Source organism: Podarcis cretensis (assembly GCF_951804945.1).
Source record: "Podarcis cretensis genome assembly, chromosome: 14".
In the NCBI taxonomy this organism is placed as follows: domain Eukaryota; kingdom Metazoa; phylum Chordata; class Lepidosauria; order Squamata; family Lacertidae; genus Podarcis; species Podarcis cretensis.
Window position 1 is genome coordinate 44,459,393 of NC_137183.1, and position 21,032 is coordinate 44,480,424.

Below are 21,032 nucleotides of genomic sequence, written 5' to 3' on the forward strand. Positions count from 1 at the left end.
CTCGGCCCAGTATACCTGAAGGAGCGTCTCCACTCCCATCGTTCAGCCCAGACATTTAAGTCCAGTGCCGAGGGCCTTCTGGCAGTTTCCTCACTGTGAGAAGTGAGGTTACAAGGAACCAGGCAGAGTAGTGGTGCCTGCCCTGTGGAACGCCCTCCCATCAGATATCAAGGAAATAAACAACTATCTGACTTTTAGAAGATATCTGAAAGCAGCCCTGTTTAGGGAAGTTTTTAATGTTTGATCTTTTATCGTGTTTTTATTGTTCTGTTGGGAGCTGCCCAGAGTGGCTGGGGAAACCCAGCCAGATGGGCGGGGTATAAATAAAAAAATATGATGGTGATGATGACGATGATGTGGTTGGGAAGCTCAAAGGGTACAATGCTGCAGAATACAGCTGGTCTACAGTTCACATTCAGATTAGATTTTGACTGGTCTCTCGCTACATTTGCAAGCTCCCATCCAGGAGTGCTCAAACACAGCTCATCTCTTTCCTCATGCTGTAACCACTAACCTTCCTAGTTACACGCACCCCGTAGCTTTGCATTAAAACCCAGCAAAGAACTGAAAGCTTATGCAAACACAAAAGGGTGGGGGAGAGTACAGCTGAGTTCAGCACACCAGATTAAGACAGAACACAGAATTCTGAGCAAGGAGCCGTCGTTTGACTTAAATATGAACTTCCCTGGGATTCATGCTGGGATTCTTGGGAAAGCTTCAATCAGAGACAAGTTACTATGTGGATGATGCTGATACTTGAGTAAGCTTTACTGAGCCTTTTTTTTATTTCTTTAAAGAAATAAATCGCATCAAGGAAGAAAAGTTCTTAAATATCCCCCCCCCATGCCTGAATTATGGATTTACCAGTGAGACAAGAAGGAGCTATATATTGAAACCAGTCCTCCCTTCTTCACAGCCACTTAGCTTTATAAATGTTTAATACAGCATGAATTTCACTCAACCCGAACACACACTCAAGATATTTTAGACATGAAAAACAGAGCGCCCTGAAGCAATCTACTAGATTTTGAATGCTCTACAGCAGCCCCGGTTTTATGAAGGGCTAACTCATCAGGTACACACACACACACATGGTTCTAGCTCATATATTCTCAAGTGGTTCCTATGAAAGGACAAGGATGATCAGAATACAAATCCACATTGCTCAGTAGAGATGGCAAAGAAGACGGGATGTAACTACATGGTGTGTCATAAAGGGCAAAGCTCACCTATTTGAAAACTGTTGTTTTTCAGCTACTACATTAGAACAACTATATCCTCCAACTCTCCTTACTCCAATAGAGGAGACAAAATTGCAGCTCAAAATACGTTTAGGCATTTAACCTATTCTGCACCTTGACTTATTAAGAAGAAATCCCAAGGCTGCAATATAATTCAGGTGTAAAATCAAGTCATGCTCTGCTCTGATGCCTAAACCAAGGCAATCTGATGAACCATGGTTTAGCATCTAGGGACTTTCAGGGAAGGAAGAGGCAGAGGGAAATCATACAAACTATAATTCGCCTGTGCATCAGGAACATAAACCATGCTTTGGAGTCTGAAGTATGATTAGCATGAACCATGGCTTACGTATTATGTCTGTACCAGCCTGTTCATCATCACGGTTTGCCTGATTTGGACATCCCAACAAACTATATTTATTGCAAAACAGAAAACGAGGAAGGGAGCACACAAGCTCAAGGCACAATGCCAATGAACAAGACATGGTTTAACCATAACATTTGAATTGGAGCCAGTGAAACACATGCTCAACTAAGAGTCAAGCACAGTATTGGAACCATTCCTTCTAATTGTAGTTTTTCTCACATGTCTTCTGTTGCATCCATATTATGTTTATTTTTACCCCTCTGAATTAAAATGAAAAATAAACTCATTAACAGAAAAAATGTTAAGCCGTGATTTTAAACTAAGAAAAACAGGTGCATCACCTGTACTATTTTAACATGCCCGGCTGCAATATTAATTGCTGGAGGCCCAGGCTGCAATTATTTTGACTAAGAACTTTGAACGATGAGCAGTCTGAGCCATTCCACTTCTGCCATTTGCTAACTAAAGCCTCAAAACATGTTTTATTGATTTCTTGTCCTTTCGGTTGCTGAGCTATGCCGTGCAAGTTCTGCAAGGCAGTGCCATTAAGGACTAACGCAGGGCATCTTGCCTTTGAATAAAGAAGTGGATGATCTATCACTAACGCATTTTTTATTTGAAATTATGCCACCCGAACTGACATACATCTCAATTAGCCATCAGGAGTGTTTTATGCCTCCGTTCCCAATGCTGGCTTTAAGAAAGCAAACAGAGAGACTCAGGAGGAGGAAGAAGTACATCAGACCATGCTGCACTTAGCTTAATGCACAAATTCTGGAGCCAAAATGAAACAAACGAAATCTCAGAACTATTGAAAGAACCATGCCCTGTCATGAAAGAGACAAGGACTCTGCTCTCTTCTCAATATTACTTACATGTGGATATTTTGGCAGCTATTCCTACAGGACACTGGCTGACAAATCACATGCTCCGTCCCACCATTGTCACCTTCCTGAAACATGCATTTCTCCATTGTGCCTAAGTTATCAGGCACATCAACAGTGACTTTAGAGCTAACCAGGGTACCAAGTGAACTAGCACCAGCCCAAGACATTTTGCTACCTGAGGCCAAGGGCAATATTGATGTACAGAAGCCTCAACCGGACCTGTAACCTGGTATCTGAAATCACAATGCGAGACTATTTCAGATTATTGCATAAGCAGGAACCCTGGTTAAATCAATTAACATAAATGCTAATGTAGCTACTTAGTAGGGGAATTGGTGTTCCTGAAGGGGGTGGGGAAGTGATCTCAAAGCCCACTCTAAACTGCTCAACCACAGGTAAATGATAATAAAAAAACCCTTTACATCATAACAAGCTCATAACCTGTAGTTTTCTATTTAGGTTTGACATCAGAGATGGGGAACCCGTGGCCAACTCCCATTATCCCTGGTGACGTTGGCTGAGGCTAAGGGAGCTGCAGTCCAACACCATCTTGAAGACCACAGGTTCGCCATCTCTGTTTTAACAGAGAACGAAGAGCAGCACAATCATCCCAGGAAGGGAAGAAATAGTCCTCACTGGTTTGCTGTGACTAAGAGCATAAACAGAGAAGAGAATGGATTTGCCGGAGGTCGCCTGCTGTGAGGTGGCTCAAACACAAAAGTAAGGCAAAGAGCCATCCCAAACTAAATAGGCTGCCCATAACTCTTAGCAGAGACATCACCTTGCCAGCAAAGGTCCGTATAGTTAAAGCTATGGTTTTCCCAGTAGTGATGTATGGAAGTGAGAGCTGGACCATAAAGAAGGCTGATCGCCGAAGGATTGGTGCTTTTGAATTATGGTGCTGGAGGAGACTCTTGAGAGTCCCATGGACTGCAAGAAGATCAAACCTCTCCATTCTTAAGGAAATCAGCCCTGGGTGCTCACTGGAAGGAAAGATCCTGAAGCTGAGGCTCCAATACTTTGGTCACCTCATGAGAAAAGAAGACTCCCTGGAAAAGACCCTGATGTTGGGAAAGATGGAGGGCACAAGGAGAAGGGGATGACAGAGGACGAGATGGCTGGACAGTGTTCTCGAGGTTACCAGCATGAGTCTGACCAAGCTGCGGGGGGCAGTGGAAGACAGGAGTGCCTGGCGTGCTCTGGTCCATGGGGTCACGAAGAGTTGGACACAACTCAACGACTAAACAACAAAAACTCTTAGCAGTATTCACTTTTAGCTCCAGTGTACTTGGAATGGGGCTGGGAGGTAGCAAGATTGCGAAGGCAGGAATGCATCTAGCTCCTCAAAAGGTATTTGTCTTCAATGCAGCCAGGGAAAGTAGCCTGACTCCCTTCATCTTGTCCTACTGACAGATGTTTCTTGAGAACCGGGGGACTGCAGTGTGCATACCTGCGCACTTCACTTGCCTCCCTTTTCCTCTCGTCTGCTAAAAAAGCTCCCCAGACACAGGGCAAGAATGATTGGAAGCAGAAGCCAGTTGTCCGTGTTACATTTGCAGATGCTCAATCAGCATCTTCTTCCCTTGAAGAAATAATTAGGACAAAAATCTGGGAAACCTGCACGCAGAGCACGAGCTTCACTGGCTGCTCACTCCATCACGAGAAAGCGCACCACCACCACGCCTTCCAACAGTTGCACTTTGTACAATCATGGATTAAACCGGATCCTTTGGGACAAAGGGGAAGGAAACCCACCTGCACCAGCGCCTCCTTCATGGCGGTCCAGTTGGAGATGCGCCACGCACATTCCAGGACTAGGTAGGGGTTTATATGACCCTTCGATTGGCCGTACTCTGTCAGAGCTTCCCACTGGTTCAACTCTTTGGAGCACCTTGAAAAAGGAACACAAGGTTGAGCTCACTGGTTAAGAGTGCCTTTGCCCATTTCAAATAGTTAATAGAGGGAGTTTATTTTATGAACTTATTTGTGACACTTAAAATGCTGCCCAACCAACCAAACTCCCCTGGGCGGCTTACAATAAATATGTAAAACACAACCAAAATGCAAAGTCAAGCATAAAACCGTTACAAAGGAAGAACGCCCCTCCAAATTTATAAATACTAGGGGTATGCATCAGCTCTGTGAGCACCCCAAACAATGAGGCAAATCAGGGTGATTTGAAGCAGATTTTCACATTCCTGAGTCAGACGGTGCCATTAGCAAAACTTGCTTAAGTGGATCAGGGAGTCTCCGACCTCCTGAGTAGCACTGGTGTCTTAAGTTTCTTCAAAAAGGCAAATGCAAGCCCAAAATTAAATCCAAGCTGACTGGAAATGCCCGTCGCTTGGTAGATAGTGCTGGGAAGGAGAGAGTGGTTGTGGTTCACACTGCCTGCCACCAGTTACATGGGGAAATGTAGTGATGAGGTCCTAGAAGCAAAATTCAGGCTTCTGTAAGCCACGCTTTCCAAGGGAGCTTTCTCTGCATCGCTACTGATTCCACGTGCTAGGCCAGCTAGTCTCAACACATGGATATGATGGTGTTGTTGGTCCAAATTCCTAAAGTTTTTAAAAAAGCTGGTACAGTGGTACCTCTAGTTACGAACTTAATTCATTTCAGAGGTCCATTCTTAACCTGAAACTATTCTTAACTAGAGGCATGCTTTCGTTAATGGGGCCTCTTGCTGCCGCTGTGCCGCCGGCACACAATTTTCATTCTCATCCTGGGGCAAAGTTCTCAACTCGAGGTAACTCTTCCAGGTTAGCGGAGTTTGTAACCTGAAGCATTTGTAACCTGAGGTGTTTGTAACTCAAGGTACCACTGTACCGTATTTTTCAGTGTATAAGATGCCCCCATGTATAAGATGCCCCCAATTTTGGGGGACTAAATTTAAAGAAAATGAGGGGAGATGGCCCAAAGTTTCTGAGCTTTTTAAAGGGGGAATTGCACACGCGCCATCACCCCAGCAGGACCGTTGTTGGCGGCTGGCAAAGTGGGCAGCCACTCCCCCCATGTCACTGTGGGCAGGAAGCTCCCTAGAGTGTGGGCCGCCAACCAGCTCCCCTCACATGCCACTATCCGTGTATACGAAGACCCGTTTTTTGACATGATTTTTGAGTCAAAAAACCTCGCCTAATACATGGAAAAATACGGTAGTTGTACCCAGATGTTCCTGGCTGAACCATACATGCACATCTGAGCACACAGAACCCAGGCAAGTTTTCCTGTTTTTTTGGCCAAATTTTTAAGCTTCCAAATTTTTGTTTAGTTTTTATTGCCAAAATATTTACTAAAATGCATGGTTAAAAAGAGGTTTTAACCATGGCAAATTAAAGTTGTTTCTTTAAAAAAGCAAAGTGTTTTTTTCCCTGTATAGCAGTTTTGATCTGGAATAAGTGTGATGAGATTTGTTCAAAAATATAGCAAATGGTGCCACTGATGGGCTTGAGGCATCAGTTAAACAACAGGAGATTCCACTAAATTTGCCCATTCCTCAATATCTTCTGGATTTTATGTTCAGCCTCACATCAAATCTTTTAAGATACATCAAAACCGAGCAGCAGAACAAATTCAATTAACATACCGAATCCAGTGGTCCTCCCAGAGCTGATACTCTGGGAAAATGGCAGGGGAAGCATTGCTTCTTTCATGTTCTTTCTTCGCTTTCTCCATTGCTTTCTCATAGGTTTCCTGTGCCTAGAAGAAATTGATGAAGCTTATTTTCTCACAGGATCCTACAGGAGGCGGCACACTCACAAACAGATGCTGCATCACTATTTCCTGATCTGAAAAGCCAGAATTAAGGCTGTGCAACAGACTGTAGCCAATAAGATCCACAGTTGCATTCAGTAAAGCTTCTCTTTCCTCAAGCAGAGGACTGGTGCCACTGATGTGCATGAATGGCCCTCGCTCCTGGATATGGTAGGGGGGAAATGTGCACATCACCCATCTGCATTACTTGCAAGTACCTTCACTGTACTATTGTTTTAGATGCCTGTTGAAAACCCCTCTATTTCATCAGGCTATCCAAGCACGTGATTTGGTGACATCTCTTTCTGAATTTGTTTTAATTGCGCTCCCCACACCCGGCGCTTAAAATATATTTGCATTTTATTTTTAACGGCATTAGGTAAAGGTAAAGGGACCCCTGACCGTTAGGTCCAGTCGTGGCTTTCGAACTGCTAGGTTGGCAGGAGCTGGAACCAAGCAACGGGAGCTCACGCCGTCACGGGGATTCGAACTGCCGACCTTCTGATCGGCAAGCCTAGGCTCTGTGGTTTAACCCACAGCGCCACCCGCATCCCTTTTAACGGCATTGCTTGATCACAAATGTGTTTGAGAAGAAGGGTGGGGCATCAATGTAATCAATTATTATTATTATTATTATTATTATTATTATTAGCTTGTCACAACCAGGACAATCATGTCTCTCATACTACATTTAGTTGTGCATTTTTATGCCTTGGGGACTCCACTCGGGATTTGTGTAAGGTTTTCCCCTTAGCCTTTTCTTCTCCCGAAGTTGTCCCACAAGGCAGAGGTTGTTTACAGTCAGTTTTCCTTCTCCTAGGTGGGCTATATTCCCAGGTTGACAAGCCCCATCTGCCCCTCACTTCCCTCTACAGCGCATAGTGATTATACCACTTACATGCACAAAATGGGCTTCCAAGTGGTTTACAAGTATAAAATATCCACATCTCTTTAAAATATACAATAAAACAAACTCCATCAAAAGGTTAAAAACATCTACAATTGGAACATGTGTTGAAGCAAGCCTGTTAAAAAGCATAACAATTAAAAGTTGAACAACTAAAACAATTAGATCAGAAAGGTCAAGTTCAGGGGAATGCTTGTCTGAAGAGGCATGAAAAAGCCCTTCAATTAAATTCGCTCATGCGCTGCCTGACTGTAGCTCCGCTTGTAAGACATGCTATATCAAGGTTGTCGGCAGGCCCTGTTCTTCAATACAGGGACATTATATAATGCTTCCAGTACAATCACGCACCTGCACTCTGTGTGCTTGCCATATTTATATGGTCAATTTTTAATCTAATATACTACCTGCTCAAAGAAGCCGTGTTGCTCGTAAGCAATAGCAGTTGCTGTCTCCGGAAATTTACAGCGTTTCTGCCACAATCCAGCCCACATGTCCTCCTCTTGTAATAGACAGTACAGCTCCACAAGAGAATCGAGTATTTCCTTAAAGGGAGAGGAAAAGCAAAAAGAACAACAATAACAATATAATAAATGTTGCTGCTACGGCGCAAAGTTTATGACCGACCCATTATGAAGCAGACATTTTCTGCAATAAAGCTATGAGCCGGGAAATGGAATAATTAGGCAGCTGGCCAAACAAACATGGGCAACTCTAGTGTCTTGGGCTTACTCAGTTAAAGGAACTTCTGGAATAGGCCTATACTTTTGCAGTTCACAATATGATGAGTGCCTGATTCCATCAAGGCTAAGAACATCTTATCAGCTGACTGAAGATACGCTACCGTCCCGGTCAGGAACTAGCTTTGCTGGAAGAGTCATGTCGAGGAAATGCTGGAGGCTGGCAGGCCAGGATCCACCTTTGCAGAAGACTGCCAGCATTCCCACAGAAAACCATCGCTTACACCAAAGGGCAGTTGACGTTTTTACCTTGTAGGTCATATACAGTGGTGCCCCGCAAGACGAATGCCTCGCAAGACGAAAAACTCGCTAGACGAAAGAGTTTTCCGTCTTTTGAGGTGCTTCGCAAGACGAATTTCCCTATGGGCTTGCTTCGCAAGACGAAAATGTCTTGCGAGTTTTTCCGACTTTTTTCCCCTCCCCCCCCTTTTTCTAAGCCGCTAAGCCGCTTATCCGCTAAGCCGCTAATAAGCGCTAATCCGCTAATCCGCTAATAGCCGTGCTTCGCAAGACGAAAAAACCGCAAGACCAAGAGACTCGCGGAATGGATTAATTTCGTCTTGCGAGGCACCACTGTACATACACCCTTAGCCAGAAGTCACATGACAGTGGTGGGCATGCCCATCCTACTCTGCCCCTCTCTTTCTCTCTCCTTCACATCCTGCCAAGCTCAAGTACATACTGAAAAATATTCTATTTTACCCCCCCCCCCGGGTGTCTGTGTAAGAGAGATCTACTGTTTCAACTTTGAACAATGGAGTGTGCAGGAAAAATTCAGCCACCAAGGGCCAGGAAAGACGTACAGTGGTGCCTCGCAAGACGAAATTAATTCGTTCCGCAAGTTTTTTCGTCTTGCGAGTTTTTCGTCTTGCGAAGCACGGTTTCCCATAGGAATGCACTGAAAATCAATTAATGCGTTCCTAGGGAGACCGCCTTCAGACCAGATCCGGGGACAGTCTGTCCCCGGACCTCTTCTGAAGGCTGGCGGGGGGGGAATGACTTTTCTCCCCACCGCCAGCCTTCGGAACAGCCTTCTGAAGGCTGGCGGTGGGAAGAAAAGCCCTTCTCCCGCCACCAGCCTTCAGAAGAGTTCCTGCAGGGCTGCCTAGGCTGCGGATAGCAGCCTGCTGCCTGGTGCGAGAGACGCTCTGAAGCAGAGCGCCCCTCTCGCGGGGCAGACATCTGCAGCTTGGGGAGCCCTGCAGGACTTCCCCGCAGGGCTCTCCAAGCTGCGGATAGCAGCCTGCTGCCCCGCACGAGGGGCGCTCTTAAGCAGAGCGCCCCTCGCGCGGGGCAGACATTCACAGCTTGGGGAGCCCTGCGGGGAACTCTTCTGAAGGCTGGAGGCGGGAGAAGGGCTTTTCTTCCCACCGCCAGCCTTCAGAACAGCCTTCTGAATGTTGGCGGTGGGGAGGAAAACCTTCCTCCCACCGCAAGCCCCGGGAACAGAGGAGAATCGCTGTGCGCCTTCTCCTCTCTTCCCGGACCTGTCCTGAAGGCTTGTGGTGGGAGGAGGGCTTTCCTCCCCACCGCCAACATTCAGAAGGCTGTTCTGAAGGTTGGCGGTGGGGAGGAAAAACCCTCCTCCCACCGCAAGCCCCGGGAACAGAGGAGAATCGCTGCGCGCCTTCTCCTCTGTTCCTGGACCTCCCACCGCAAGCCTTCAGGACAGGTGCTGCACTTCCCCGCTGTCCCCGGAGATTTCCCTATGGGCTTTCGTCTTGCGAAGCAAGCCCATAGGGAAATTCGTCTTGCGAAGTCGCTAAAAAATCGGAAAACCCTTTCGTCTTGCGGGTTTTTCGTTTAGCGAGGCATTCGTCTTGCGGGGCACCACTGTACTGTTAACCTTGGTTCACAAACTTATAAAGCCAAGCTTGGGAACAGGGTTTTCCTCACCATAGTCATTTCTTAACACAAATTCTTCCCTCCCAGCACACAAATACAGTTAAAACAATCCACTAGCTTTAATCACAGCTGAAGCAACCAAGGTTTCTCTTAGCCAAGATCTGAAGCCACTCTGGGCTGCAGATCCTGAGGTATGGGAAACCGGTGAAATTTAAAAGAAATAGCGAATTTGACTACTATCGCTTTTGAACCCTGCAACCTGCAAACATTGCTCCCTACCTGTTGAGGCGGAGTTATGCTTTCCTGCTCATAAAACTCAGTGCAGTGCTTAGGCTTAATCTGGAGACTCAGTCCTTTCTCAAAGGCTTGGTGCTCCAGCATCAGAGTCGAACGGAACCAGAGGTTGTGTGTTTTACCCAGGTACTTCAGCACACAGGGCCTGATTGGAATGGGAGGGACACACTGAGACATGGCCTCCACGAAACAGTTCAGTGCACTAGGCTGGCAGTCCCGCTGCACTTGATGGCTCCCGCTACACAAGAATGGGCTGATTTCTCCTGCAAGGGCCTGAGAGAGGAGAGAAAGGTGGGTGGGAAAAACTGCTGAATCTTTGTGTTAAAGCAATCAAGTCATTTCAACACAGAAGACCAATATATTGGGACAGTTTACATGCAATGATCTCAAATAGCAAAGATGCTGAAATGTGTACTTCTAGTCTCAGAAATACTATTTATAAAAGTGCTTACATACTGCCTGTATTGTGGAAAAAACAAGCAGTTTGCTATATACAACAAAACCAAATAAAATTGAAGATCATCAACTATTATTGAAGGAAGTTTTCTTAATTGCCTACATTTATAAAATACAAGTCCTGGCCAGCTTGAAATGGTTCCCCGAATATGCAGCAAGCATCATCTGTGACCACTGGTCCTGCTAGCTAGGAATGATGGGAGTTATAGTCCAAATACAGCAGGAGACCCAAATTTGGGAAACGCTGAACTAGTTATTTCTCTAATATATTATTCCCAAGAAAGTTTGAATCTCTCTCTTTCACCGACTGCACTTAATTCCTCCAAAGTTTTACATGCTTTCTGCAGCTGCAATATACAGCATGAGAGGCAACAAAAAAAAAAATAGTAATATAAAAATGTTTCGGATTTTTTTCACACCTTTTCTCAAAATGTGCTTTGTTGTAATAATAAAAAGTGACACTCACATGTTGCTGTCTATCCGACAGGATTTTCCACAATCTGGAGAACAGCTGGATCCAGGTCCTTTCAGCTAAGGGCGTGGAAATATGGCACAGCTGCACAAAGGCACTTAGCAGGGCTCCAGTCTTGAAATAAAATCAATACGGTTAGGCATATTGAATGATGAAGGAGCTTCCTTCGCCTGCCTCCCCGCCCCCCACAGGCCATGACTCTATACATAAAGACCAGCAATTCATCCCTCACAGTCTTATTCCGCAGCACAGCTATGGAACAGCTGCAGCAATACTATGACAAACACCACATAATCCTATGCACGGTTATTAACTAATTTTAAATGGGTATACACCGCCATTCCTAAGGAACAACCCAAGGCATCTAGCAAAGGACCAACCTTCACTTCTCGAAGAGAGTCGAGAAATTTGTCATGCCGGTTGGTCAGCATGTGCAACTGGTTGCCAATGTCCTTTTCAGAAAGCTCTTTGGTTTTGGGTGTACTAGTCTGATCACCTGGAGCCAACTCAATGTCTATCTCCACATCCTAAAAAGAAGAAAAAAGTAAAAAGACATGAGGTCTGAGATGATGATAATGATGATGATGATGATGATTATGATAATAGTAATTTATTTATACCCCGCCCATCTGGCTGGGTTTCCCCAGCCACTCTGGGTGGCTTCCAACAGAACACTAAAATACAATAACCTATTAAACATTAAAAGCTTCCCTAAACAGGGCTGCCTTCAGATATCTTCTAAAAGTTTGGTAGTTATTTTTCTCTTTGACATCTGGTGGGAGGGTGTTCCACAGGGCGGGTGCCACTACCGAGAAGGCCCTCTGCCTGGTTCCCTGTAACTTGGCTTCTTGTAGCGAGGGAGCCGCCAAAAGGCCCTCGGCGCTGGACCTCAGTGTCTGGGCAGACACTAAAGTACAAAGATCTCAACATGTGGAACAAATGCATGACTTCAGACCTGTGTTGGCTGAGAAATGATGCTGCAGGACAAAACCTCTTTTGAAGTGAATTTCAAAGAGAGCAATTTGTGCAGGAATGTAAACTTTAAATCGTGGTTTAGAGCAAGGCTGGCTAACCTGTGGTCCAACTGATGCTACAGGACAACAGCTCCTACCATCCCGATCCACTGGCAATGTTGGCTGGGGCTGATAAGGGTTTGAATCCAATGACTTTTGGAAAGCCACAGACCTAAAATTACACAGCTGACCCACAGCAAACTTCCCTTTCCTTCTCCTGCACAGGCCCCCCTCCTTTCTTTGAAATAAATATTTTGACATTTATTTTGGGAATACCCATAGCTATGTGATAAGCAGAGGCTTTATAAGCAGTAGATCCCCCGGTTCAATTGTCATTTCTGGGTAAAAGGATCTCGAGTGCCAGGGCTGGGGGAAAAGTAACTGCCTGAGACCTTGGAGAGCAGAGGTCAGTCAGAGTAGATAGGAATTGGTGTAGGGCTGATGGGGTCATGGCTTTTGCTCTAGGTGGGAAAGGGCTGTTCCTTCAGGGGAGAGGGTAATAGCTTAGAGGGTAAAAAACCTGTTTTGCATGAAGGTCCCAGATTCAATCCCTAATGAAAATGACCAGGGCTCAGAAAGATTCCTGCCCAAGACTATTAGGGGGACTGCCAGTCGGAACAGACAGTACTGAGCAAAATAAACTCAGAATGAGACGGGCTCACGTGTTAAATGGAATATTTTTAAACGAAGGCAAAAAAAAAAAGGCATGTTGCAATATGAAAACCGAGTTACCTCTTCCTTAGATTCACTGTTTTCTCTTTCGCGGGGCTCCTGCTTGACGTGGGTCACCATAGCAAATGCTGCCCGGTCGTGGCTGTCAGCTAGATTGATGACATTTGTGATGGATGGCAGCATGGCACCTTGGCAGCTGGTCCCAATTGTGGTGTTTCTTTCGCATACAGCCAGCAAGAGCTAAATATGTTTTAAAAGTGGTCATGAAACTATTTGGTTTTTGAGACTAACATACCAAAGAACTCCTGCATGTTTATTTTATTACCACATTGTAAGTAAGCACCCTTGTGCAGAACTCTTCTCATGGCCAAGATGACTGGTTGCTACTGGCAACCTCCCATTCCCTCTGGGCCAAAGTCTCCCATTCCTTTGTTGGCTTTAATCACGGTTTAGTGACACATCTACAGGGATGATGAACTACATTTCCCATCCTGCCCAGGGTTTTCAAGTCCTGGCTAAGAACCAATCAGGCGTTTGCCTCTCCCAGGACATTCCATGCCAGTCTAGGCAACCCATATCCAGGAGGGGAGTTTTACATTCCTTGGCTAGACCACTTGAGTTTAGGGAACATTTAGGACCAAAAAAAAGGGGTGTCACAAAGTGCATTAGTTAAAGTATGGAACTTGTTCTCACTAGAGGGAGCGACGGCCACTGACCAGAATGGCTTTAGGTAAATTCATGGAGGGCAAAGCTATGCTACTGGAGGCATTAGGTCAACGAATAACATCTGCTGGGAATCACAAGTGGGGAGGGGGCTGTTATACTTAGGTCCTGCTTGCAAGCATTCCACAGGTATCTAGTTTGCCACTTTGAGAACAGAATGCTGGACTAGATGGGCCTTTGGCCTGATTTGAGCAGGGCTCTTATGTTCTTGCTATCAGCAGAACTCGTCGTATGAATCCTGCCTATTCCTGGAAGCAGATTCCACTGGGGAGCAGTGAAACTTACTGGACTAGTTCAGATGCAATGCTAAAAATGATGTTTGTGACCCTCCCCTCCCCTGGTGCAGCTGCGAGGAAGGGATTGGAAGCATCTGCTTCCATTTTTTAATTCACTCGCTTAGGCAGTTGTTTATTTTTGGTTGTCTGAAATCATTTATATCCTGTTCTTCCTCCTTAAGGAGATCAGTACAAAAGAGCACAAGATGGCAGTAGAAAGCAATAGTCGGTAACACGGCACTCAAAATATCTATGGCATCTCAAAGGCACGATTAAAAAGCAAAGTTTTGACTGCCTTTCTGGCTGAAGGCTAGTATATGGGGAAGCTCTGAGCTGCCCAGACAACAAGACCCTTCTCTTGTCCTTGCTGATGTGGTCCAAAGGGAAGCAGAACAGTACATTTGGCACCAGCTTGGCTTCAGGAGTTGCCAGGAGGAGGCGTACAAGGCGCCGTCCAACTGTGTTAGGGATTCCACTCTGGATCTGTGTAGGGTTTATTCCTTGGCCTTTTCTTTTCCCGGAGTTGTCCCACAAGGCAGCAGATAAAAGATTATTTCTCAAGGGTTAGTCTCAAAGCCTCTCTCACCAATGAGTATAGCCACAAGGCAGCGGAGGTTTAAGGAGGTTCTAGGAGAAGGAAAACTCTGGCCTTAAGGGATGTTAAGGCCTCTTTAAAATTGTCCTTGGATTATTTTTATTGTAAGCTACCCTGTGCTCCCTATGAGAGGAAGGGCAGAATATAAAAATGACGGAACCAACAAAAGGAGGGTATAGTCAGGATGCCTAGATCAGTTCTCTCTCACACCTAAAACGCAACCATACTTCTTCTTTTTTTCTTTCCCCCCAAAAAATAGCTGAACAGCAGCTGGAATGAAAAGCTAAAACACATAATTCTTTTACGTGCCTGGCTATTCCCCGCCTAACCCCCCTGCGGTTATGAGCACTAATTATTTTGAGGGGTAGGGGGTAGCTTGCTACATTAAAGTAATTGCTTCCCATTCAGTTCTCTTGTTTAGTGTTTAAGTAATTGTTTAGTATTCACACAGCAAGCATTTAGGTTATGTATTGAATCCACATTATTTCATCTTCAATCAGAAAGTGCTTTGTATTCCTCTTAGCTTCTGAGCTTTCGCCTTATTAACTTGATTTATCCTTCATTGTTCAACACAGATGCATACATTACAGTGAATATATGAAAGGTGGAGGTTGTCAGCTATTGCAAGAGAACAAGGACGATCCTACGTGCATCTACATAATCTCAAAGATTTCCAGGTTACACTCATGAACAATGACAAATGACTAGCAGGTAACTGCCCGCTTTCGTTTGTGCTGCCATACGCACATTCGTCAACTTATCAACGTTTACTGAAGTTCATACAGAATCTTAGCAGTTCATGGATAGGAAGCAAATAGGATGTATTTGTTTTTTCGTTTTTTCCTTTCATAAAATTTATATACGGTTTGATTACAAGAAAAAATCAAAGTGAATTACAAAAAACAACAACACAGTTTCAGCACAAGGCAAATACATTTTTGTTTTTGTTTTCCCAGGCCTTTGGGCAGCACCAGTGATACGATACTATAATTTTAAATTCTGATTATAATTTTGTGGTTTTTATTGTATTCTTTACTTTGATCGTAAATCACTTTGGGACTTTAGTAGGGTATGTATAATTTCCTACTGAAAATGTGTAAATTTAATTCTAATGATGTTAGGCAGACCACATGCATTTATAATGCTACAAACATTCACATCACACACACTCCTACCTCAATGCACTGCTTGATCCAAAAGTGGCTTCCCATGGCTTCCCAGTTTTGAGAACAGGTGATATAAAGCAGGCGCTCATAGACACGGCGCTTCATGGAGTTGTCAAAAACCTCGAAAAATTTGGCTCTGATGAGCGGCTGAGCACAACGGAGTCCCGAAAGGAAGGCTGGTTCAAGTTTAGCGGTAAGCTCACTGCCCGAAAGGTTTTCGTCCCTAGGAAAAAAGCAGCATTTAAAAACACAGAACTTGCAAAGCAGAGATGGGGGGGGGGGGTGACAAAAGGTAGAGGAGTATGAATCACAGGATGAGTTTGCATGAAGGAAATCAGACGGTAGGAGGATCCATCTTTTTCTGGAGTGTGCGCTTTGCTTCTGTGTTGCCGACATACATTGGAAGGCGCTGGGGGAATCCCAGAATACTTCTCAGCCCTATTTCCAACACTGCAAGTAGACAAAACCCTTCTTCAACCATTCTCCTGAACATGCAAGGTTTAAAGCAGTACAGGGCTAAGCCCTGTCCACCCCAATGTCCCCACAGGTGAAGTGTCAGGGCTTGTCTCAGGCTTAACTCACCAAGCAAAAAGATCTGAAAGGGGTTTCTATGAACTTTCAGTTGAACCTGCTCAGAAGCCTCTGAACGACCCGGTGCCCTTTTAAACATATGAAAGTTTGCACTTGCAGGGTCAATCACAGCAGAACTTGAAAATACCAAGAGCGGAGCTTTCCAAACTATGCGTAGCGACACGTTAGCGTGTCAGCTGCAGTGTGTAGGTGTGTCACACGAAAGCTCCTTTCGGGGTTGAAAAGGGGTTAGCTTAACCTCCGGTTTGCTAGTAGAACTGAACTGCTGTGTCGTGAAATGATGCAAAGCTGAAGTACTGTGTGGCAAAATGATGCATGTCTAAGAAGTGTGTCACCAACATGAACAGTTTGGAAAGCTCTGACCTACAGAGACTGTGCTCTCAGAGCTGAAGACACACCCTAGGGAAAACTTCCTAGGTCTTGCTTCTGTAATATACACATGGACAAACAAGAATATAGGAATATGGGTGGGTAATAGCTTCCTGGTAGAGAATATGCTTTGCATGTAAATGGATCTAGAGCTCCTTGAAGAAAAGGTGGGATATAAATCCAATAATAAATAAGTATGTTCACATGCTTTATAGGGAAGAGTTTGGGATTTAACAAATTGCAAAAAAACAACAACAACTTCAATTTAATTATATTTTATTATAAAATAAAAAATTCTGAACTCTTGCAATCCCTGATTATTTGTGGAACACTGTGTAATTTGGCACATGATTAGTGCATTTAACATGTGCCACGGTATATATTGATTTCACCTAGCAAAGAAAATGCAGACTGATCTAGGATTTGAAGGTATGAACAAGGAAATTCTATGAAACTTTGAAGAATAGTTACTTTAACCCGCCCCTTCCACCTAAAAACTCATCTAGATTAGCTTTAAGAGATTGATGGTATGTTATTAAGGTCATACATGGACCAAATTATGAACCAGTAAGCTGAACCAGTTGATTAATTGCTATAATTACCTATAGACATAGTTAACAAGGTCTAAAAACTGGGCATTTAATTCAAGGTCTTCTGGAAAACGTTTTTCAATGTAGGTCATCATTTTTACTAACAAAATGGACTTCTCTCGGAGCGTAGGTGTCTGTTTGAAAAGAAAAAGAAGAAAGCAATTAGTTTTTCACTTTGCCTTTGAAATTGTGGAGCGCTGGCATCCTCAAAACACTATGGACTATATGTGATTTCCATGTGTTGGTCCTAGCATGCAGACATAGTGGCAATTACATCTTTTCCTCTCGTTAGAAACATAGGAAACTACCTTACAGTGATTCAGATCAGTCTTGTCTACCCTGACTGGCAGCAGCTATCTACGATTTCAAGCAGTTTCCCCCAGCTTTACCTGGAGATGCTGGGGGTTGAATCTGGGACATTTCAGATGCAAAGTAGATGCTCTACCACTGAGCTACAGCCCTTCCCCTATTTCCGGTATTCAGACTGTGCATACCATTGCTTACATAGCCAAAACGGCACTATTTACGCTCAACTGGCAGGGACCAGCAAGCACAAGGATACCCCAGGTTTTGCAGGTGCAAAAGAAAATTATGGGAGGTGGGAACCTATGGGATACCCACCAGCAATCCAATGTCATGAACTAGCTGGATGCAGAGGGAGTGGCGGGAGGCACCAGCCAGGGAAACCCCAGGGGAAGAAGGCTCAGAGCCAGGGGATTGGTGGTGGGATGATGCTGAGTGGTCAGAGGGAGCAGAATGGGAGGAGGTGTTGGAATCTGAAGAGGCAACAGGGTCTAGTGAGCAGGAAGAGACTGTGGCAGAGAGAAGTCCAGACTCAGAAGAAGGAGAGAAGGCAGGTGGGGGGGGGGGAGGCAAGAGGCAGAGTGGAGGCTGGGCGCTGAAGAAGCCAGGAAGTCTCCCCATCCTGCTGTGACCAGTTCCCCTCCCCTCTGGTCTCCCAGAACACAGAAAGAACTGAAGAGGGTGGAGCAACGAGAAACTCAATGACAGAGACATAGGCTGCTGGGGAAGGAACCGAGAGAGGAGCCTTAGAGAGCGGTGGGAAGGTGGGGGAACTTAAGGCCTCGCAACTGCTTCATAGGGGCAAGACCTACTGGGAAGGATTATGTGACTGCTATGACTGAGCTGTTTCGTTCCTTTGAATAACGAGTTAACTTCATGGACATTGGGTGCTTTATTGTTTAAATCGCTGACCAACGCCGGACTCAGCACCTGACATCCAATGAGTGCAATTAAAAGTTATCCAACTTTTCAATCTCTCTGCAGCTTTTGATGCCACTGACCATTGTATCCTCTAAGATTGACTCCGTGAGATGGAGACTGCAGGCTCTGTACAGCAGGGTTAAGTGTGCACTGGTTTTCCTATTGTGTGGACTAAAACATTGTTCTGCTTCACCCTAGTTGGTTTCTTTATTCCCTTCTCCTGTCAAGACGTCACTGAGTATACAACTAATTTACCTATGACTTTGGCCAAACAGCCATGCACTATGTCATAAAACACTGCTTTAATACTTATTTACATTTTGCCTTGCAGCAAAAAGTTTAAAGGGAAACACACAACAAAACAGGGTTTTTTTTTAAAAAAAATTAAAATAAGTAATACAATAAATAAGAGTGAAGCATTAAAACCACTACAATTTAAGTCCAAAATGCAAAGAGCAAAGGATATGAACAAAGCAGCAAAGGGTGTGGTTCAAAAGCTACAGCAAGATTTAGAGGTTTTATGGGAGTTTGAATTTTTTTAAGAGTGAAAAACCACAGGGCTTACATACTGCAAAATGTGTGGATAACTATGTTCTTGCCTACTTATCAACTGCAGGATTAATGTAAAACGTCAGCCAAATCGTTACAGGGAGAATTCTACAGCAGGATTGGCTTTGAGGCGTCCTTGACAGCCACAAAATCTCAGAACTGCTTTGCTTGTGGAGTCACGCAAAAACGGGTGTGATATTTGATACAAAAATCCCCTTGTGCACAACACAAGAAAGAGAATGTGAGCAATGTTACAGCACGTGTGGGTGTGGGTGTGTGTTTGTAATCCCTTCATGCCATCACTTTGGAGCATTCCCTGGACCTAAACAGAGAAAACCCAAACAGGAAGAGTGGCTACTGGGGTCCATTATGCTCTCTATCCCTCCTCCAAATAAATACTGTAAAACGCAGCATTAAAGAAGCATGACATGTTACCCTAGGGTCAATGTCCTTTTGATAGGAAAATGCAATTAAAACAAACCCTATTACAAGGGGCAGGGAACTGTAGCTGTCCCGATGCCTTGGATCACAACTCCCATCACTCTCTGCCAGTCAGGCCAATGGTCAGGGATGATGGGTGCTGTAGTCTAGCAACATCTGGAGGGCCAAAGGTTCCCTACCCTGCCCAGTAAGGAACTGTGCTAATTCAACTTTCAATGTTTTTTTTTAACTCCCACCACTAGGTCATCTTGCCCTGAGGGGGAAGGGAGAATAAAGAAAACTGGGGAATTGCCACCACCTAGTTCCCACAGCAGTGGCCCTTCCCTCCACCAACTGCCACCACAGGGGTGTCTAAAGGACCATCTTGCCCTGAGGGGACTGGAGAAGCAGAAACAATAGCAAGTTGTATTTTCCGTTTATTGTAACATTAAAAAAAATGGTGCCTATTGTTTTAATATTCTTCAGCAAACTGCTTGAGTAGGTCTGCCTGAAAAGCAATATATAAATACGTTAAATAAATAAAATGTGTTACATTTTTATGCTTCCCTTTCTCCAAAGAGCTTGGAATAGCATACATGGTTCCCCACCCACAACAAGCTGGTGAAGTTAATTGGACTGAAGACACCAAGTGAGTTTTGTGTCTGGCGTGGTATTTGAACCCTCATCTGGAACTTCAACTACTACAACATGTTGACTGTCAAATTAGGTGAGCTAACATCTAACAAGACAAAGCTATAGTAGGAAGTTTCTTTTGTTCTCTCTACAGGAAGCTCTCTTTAGATTACCTGGTTGGCAGCCATTGGAGAGTTGTTCTTCACCCATTCTTCCACAATTTTGACCACAGCGCGGAGGATTTTGGCATCGTTTGACTTCTCAATGAGGGATGTCAGAATAGCTTGGATGAAGTTCTTCCTCATTTCCATGCTCATCACAGCAAGGCGGGTTTTCACCAAGTCCAAGCTCAGCATGACCAATTCACTTGTACCAGCTGCAGACAGAATCAGAATTGAGCCACACACATTATTTGATCATGTACATGACGATTTAGGGTTTTTCGATTGAAAACCATGTCTGAATCTTTCCTAGTTTTGGGAAACGGAAAGCCTTCAAAATGGCTTGAAAACCATGTCTGAATCTTCCCTAGTTTTGGGAAACGGAAAGCCTTCAAAATGCAGTCCAATCCCTATATCAAGGAATAACATTACTGTAACACTCAGCTTAGCCTTGCCAACAGGGAGTTGCAAGCTATTACCTGTGTTTGCTTCTGCTGCCCCTGCCTGGGACTGTTGGTTTAAGTGTTCCCTCACCATCTTCTGGAGAGACCGCATGAAGACCGAAATCAATCTGTCTATGTAGCTGGGATTGTTGCTGCATGCAGACTTCAAAATCATTAAAGTACCTGAAACACGTACACACACAAAACCCATACATTAATGAAGATAATAATAATTAGAGGGGGGAAACATTTGTTGCTGTCCTACTTTGAACAAGGCAACCAAGCATTACTTTTTACTGTGGAGGAGCAGTTCAAAGATATAAACCAGGCATAGGCAAACTCGGCCCTCCAGATGTTTTGGGACTACAATTCCCATCATCCCTGACCACCGGTCCTGTTAGCTAGGGATCATGGGAGTTGTAGTCCCAAAACATCTGGAGGGCCAAGTTTGCCTATGCCTGATATAAACTTTTAACAGGGTGGGTGAGTTCTGGCAACCATCTTTCCTTCCAATGAGTGACTCCTCTCTAACAGAGTTACAGACCGGACAGTCAAATGGCTCAATATGGGTTCAGCTCCTTTCCAAAGTCTCCTCCACTGTCTACTTCGCATCAAAGCCGACTTCACACACACCCCAACCTCAACTGGTGTT

The 21,032-nt window shown here is 44.6% G+C and overlaps 1 protein-coding gene across 4 annotated transcripts in view; it reads right to left on the bottom strand.

Annotated features, from left to right (window-relative positions):
* Nucleotides 1-21,032, bottom strand: part of TRRAP (transformation/transcription domain associated protein) — a 167,047-nt gene that overhangs the window by 68,197 nt on the left and 77,818 nt on the right. For all 4 annotated transcript variants that reach the window (XM_079953626.1, XM_079953625.1, XM_079953623.1 and 1 more), the window contains 11 exons: nt 20,417-20,563; nt 19,950-20,152; nt 16,963-17,084; nt 15,410-15,623; nt 12,702-12,881; nt 11,337-11,483; nt 10,951-11,070; nt 10,014-10,301; nt 7,557-7,694; nt 6,079-6,191; nt 4,251-4,386 (listed from right to left, as the gene is read on the bottom strand). In XM_079953626.1, coding sequence (XP_079809752.1) covers nt 4,251-4,386; nt 6,079-6,191; nt 7,557-7,694; nt 10,014-10,301; nt 10,951-11,070; nt 11,337-11,483; nt 12,702-12,881; nt 15,410-15,623; nt 16,963-17,084; nt 19,950-20,152; nt 20,417-20,563 — 1,808 coding nt within the window. The remainder of the gene's footprint in view (nt 1-4,250; nt 4,387-6,078; nt 6,192-7,556; nt 7,695-10,013; nt 10,302-10,950; nt 11,071-11,336; nt 11,484-12,701; nt 12,882-15,409; nt 15,624-16,962; nt 17,085-19,949; nt 20,153-20,416; nt 20,564-21,032) is intronic.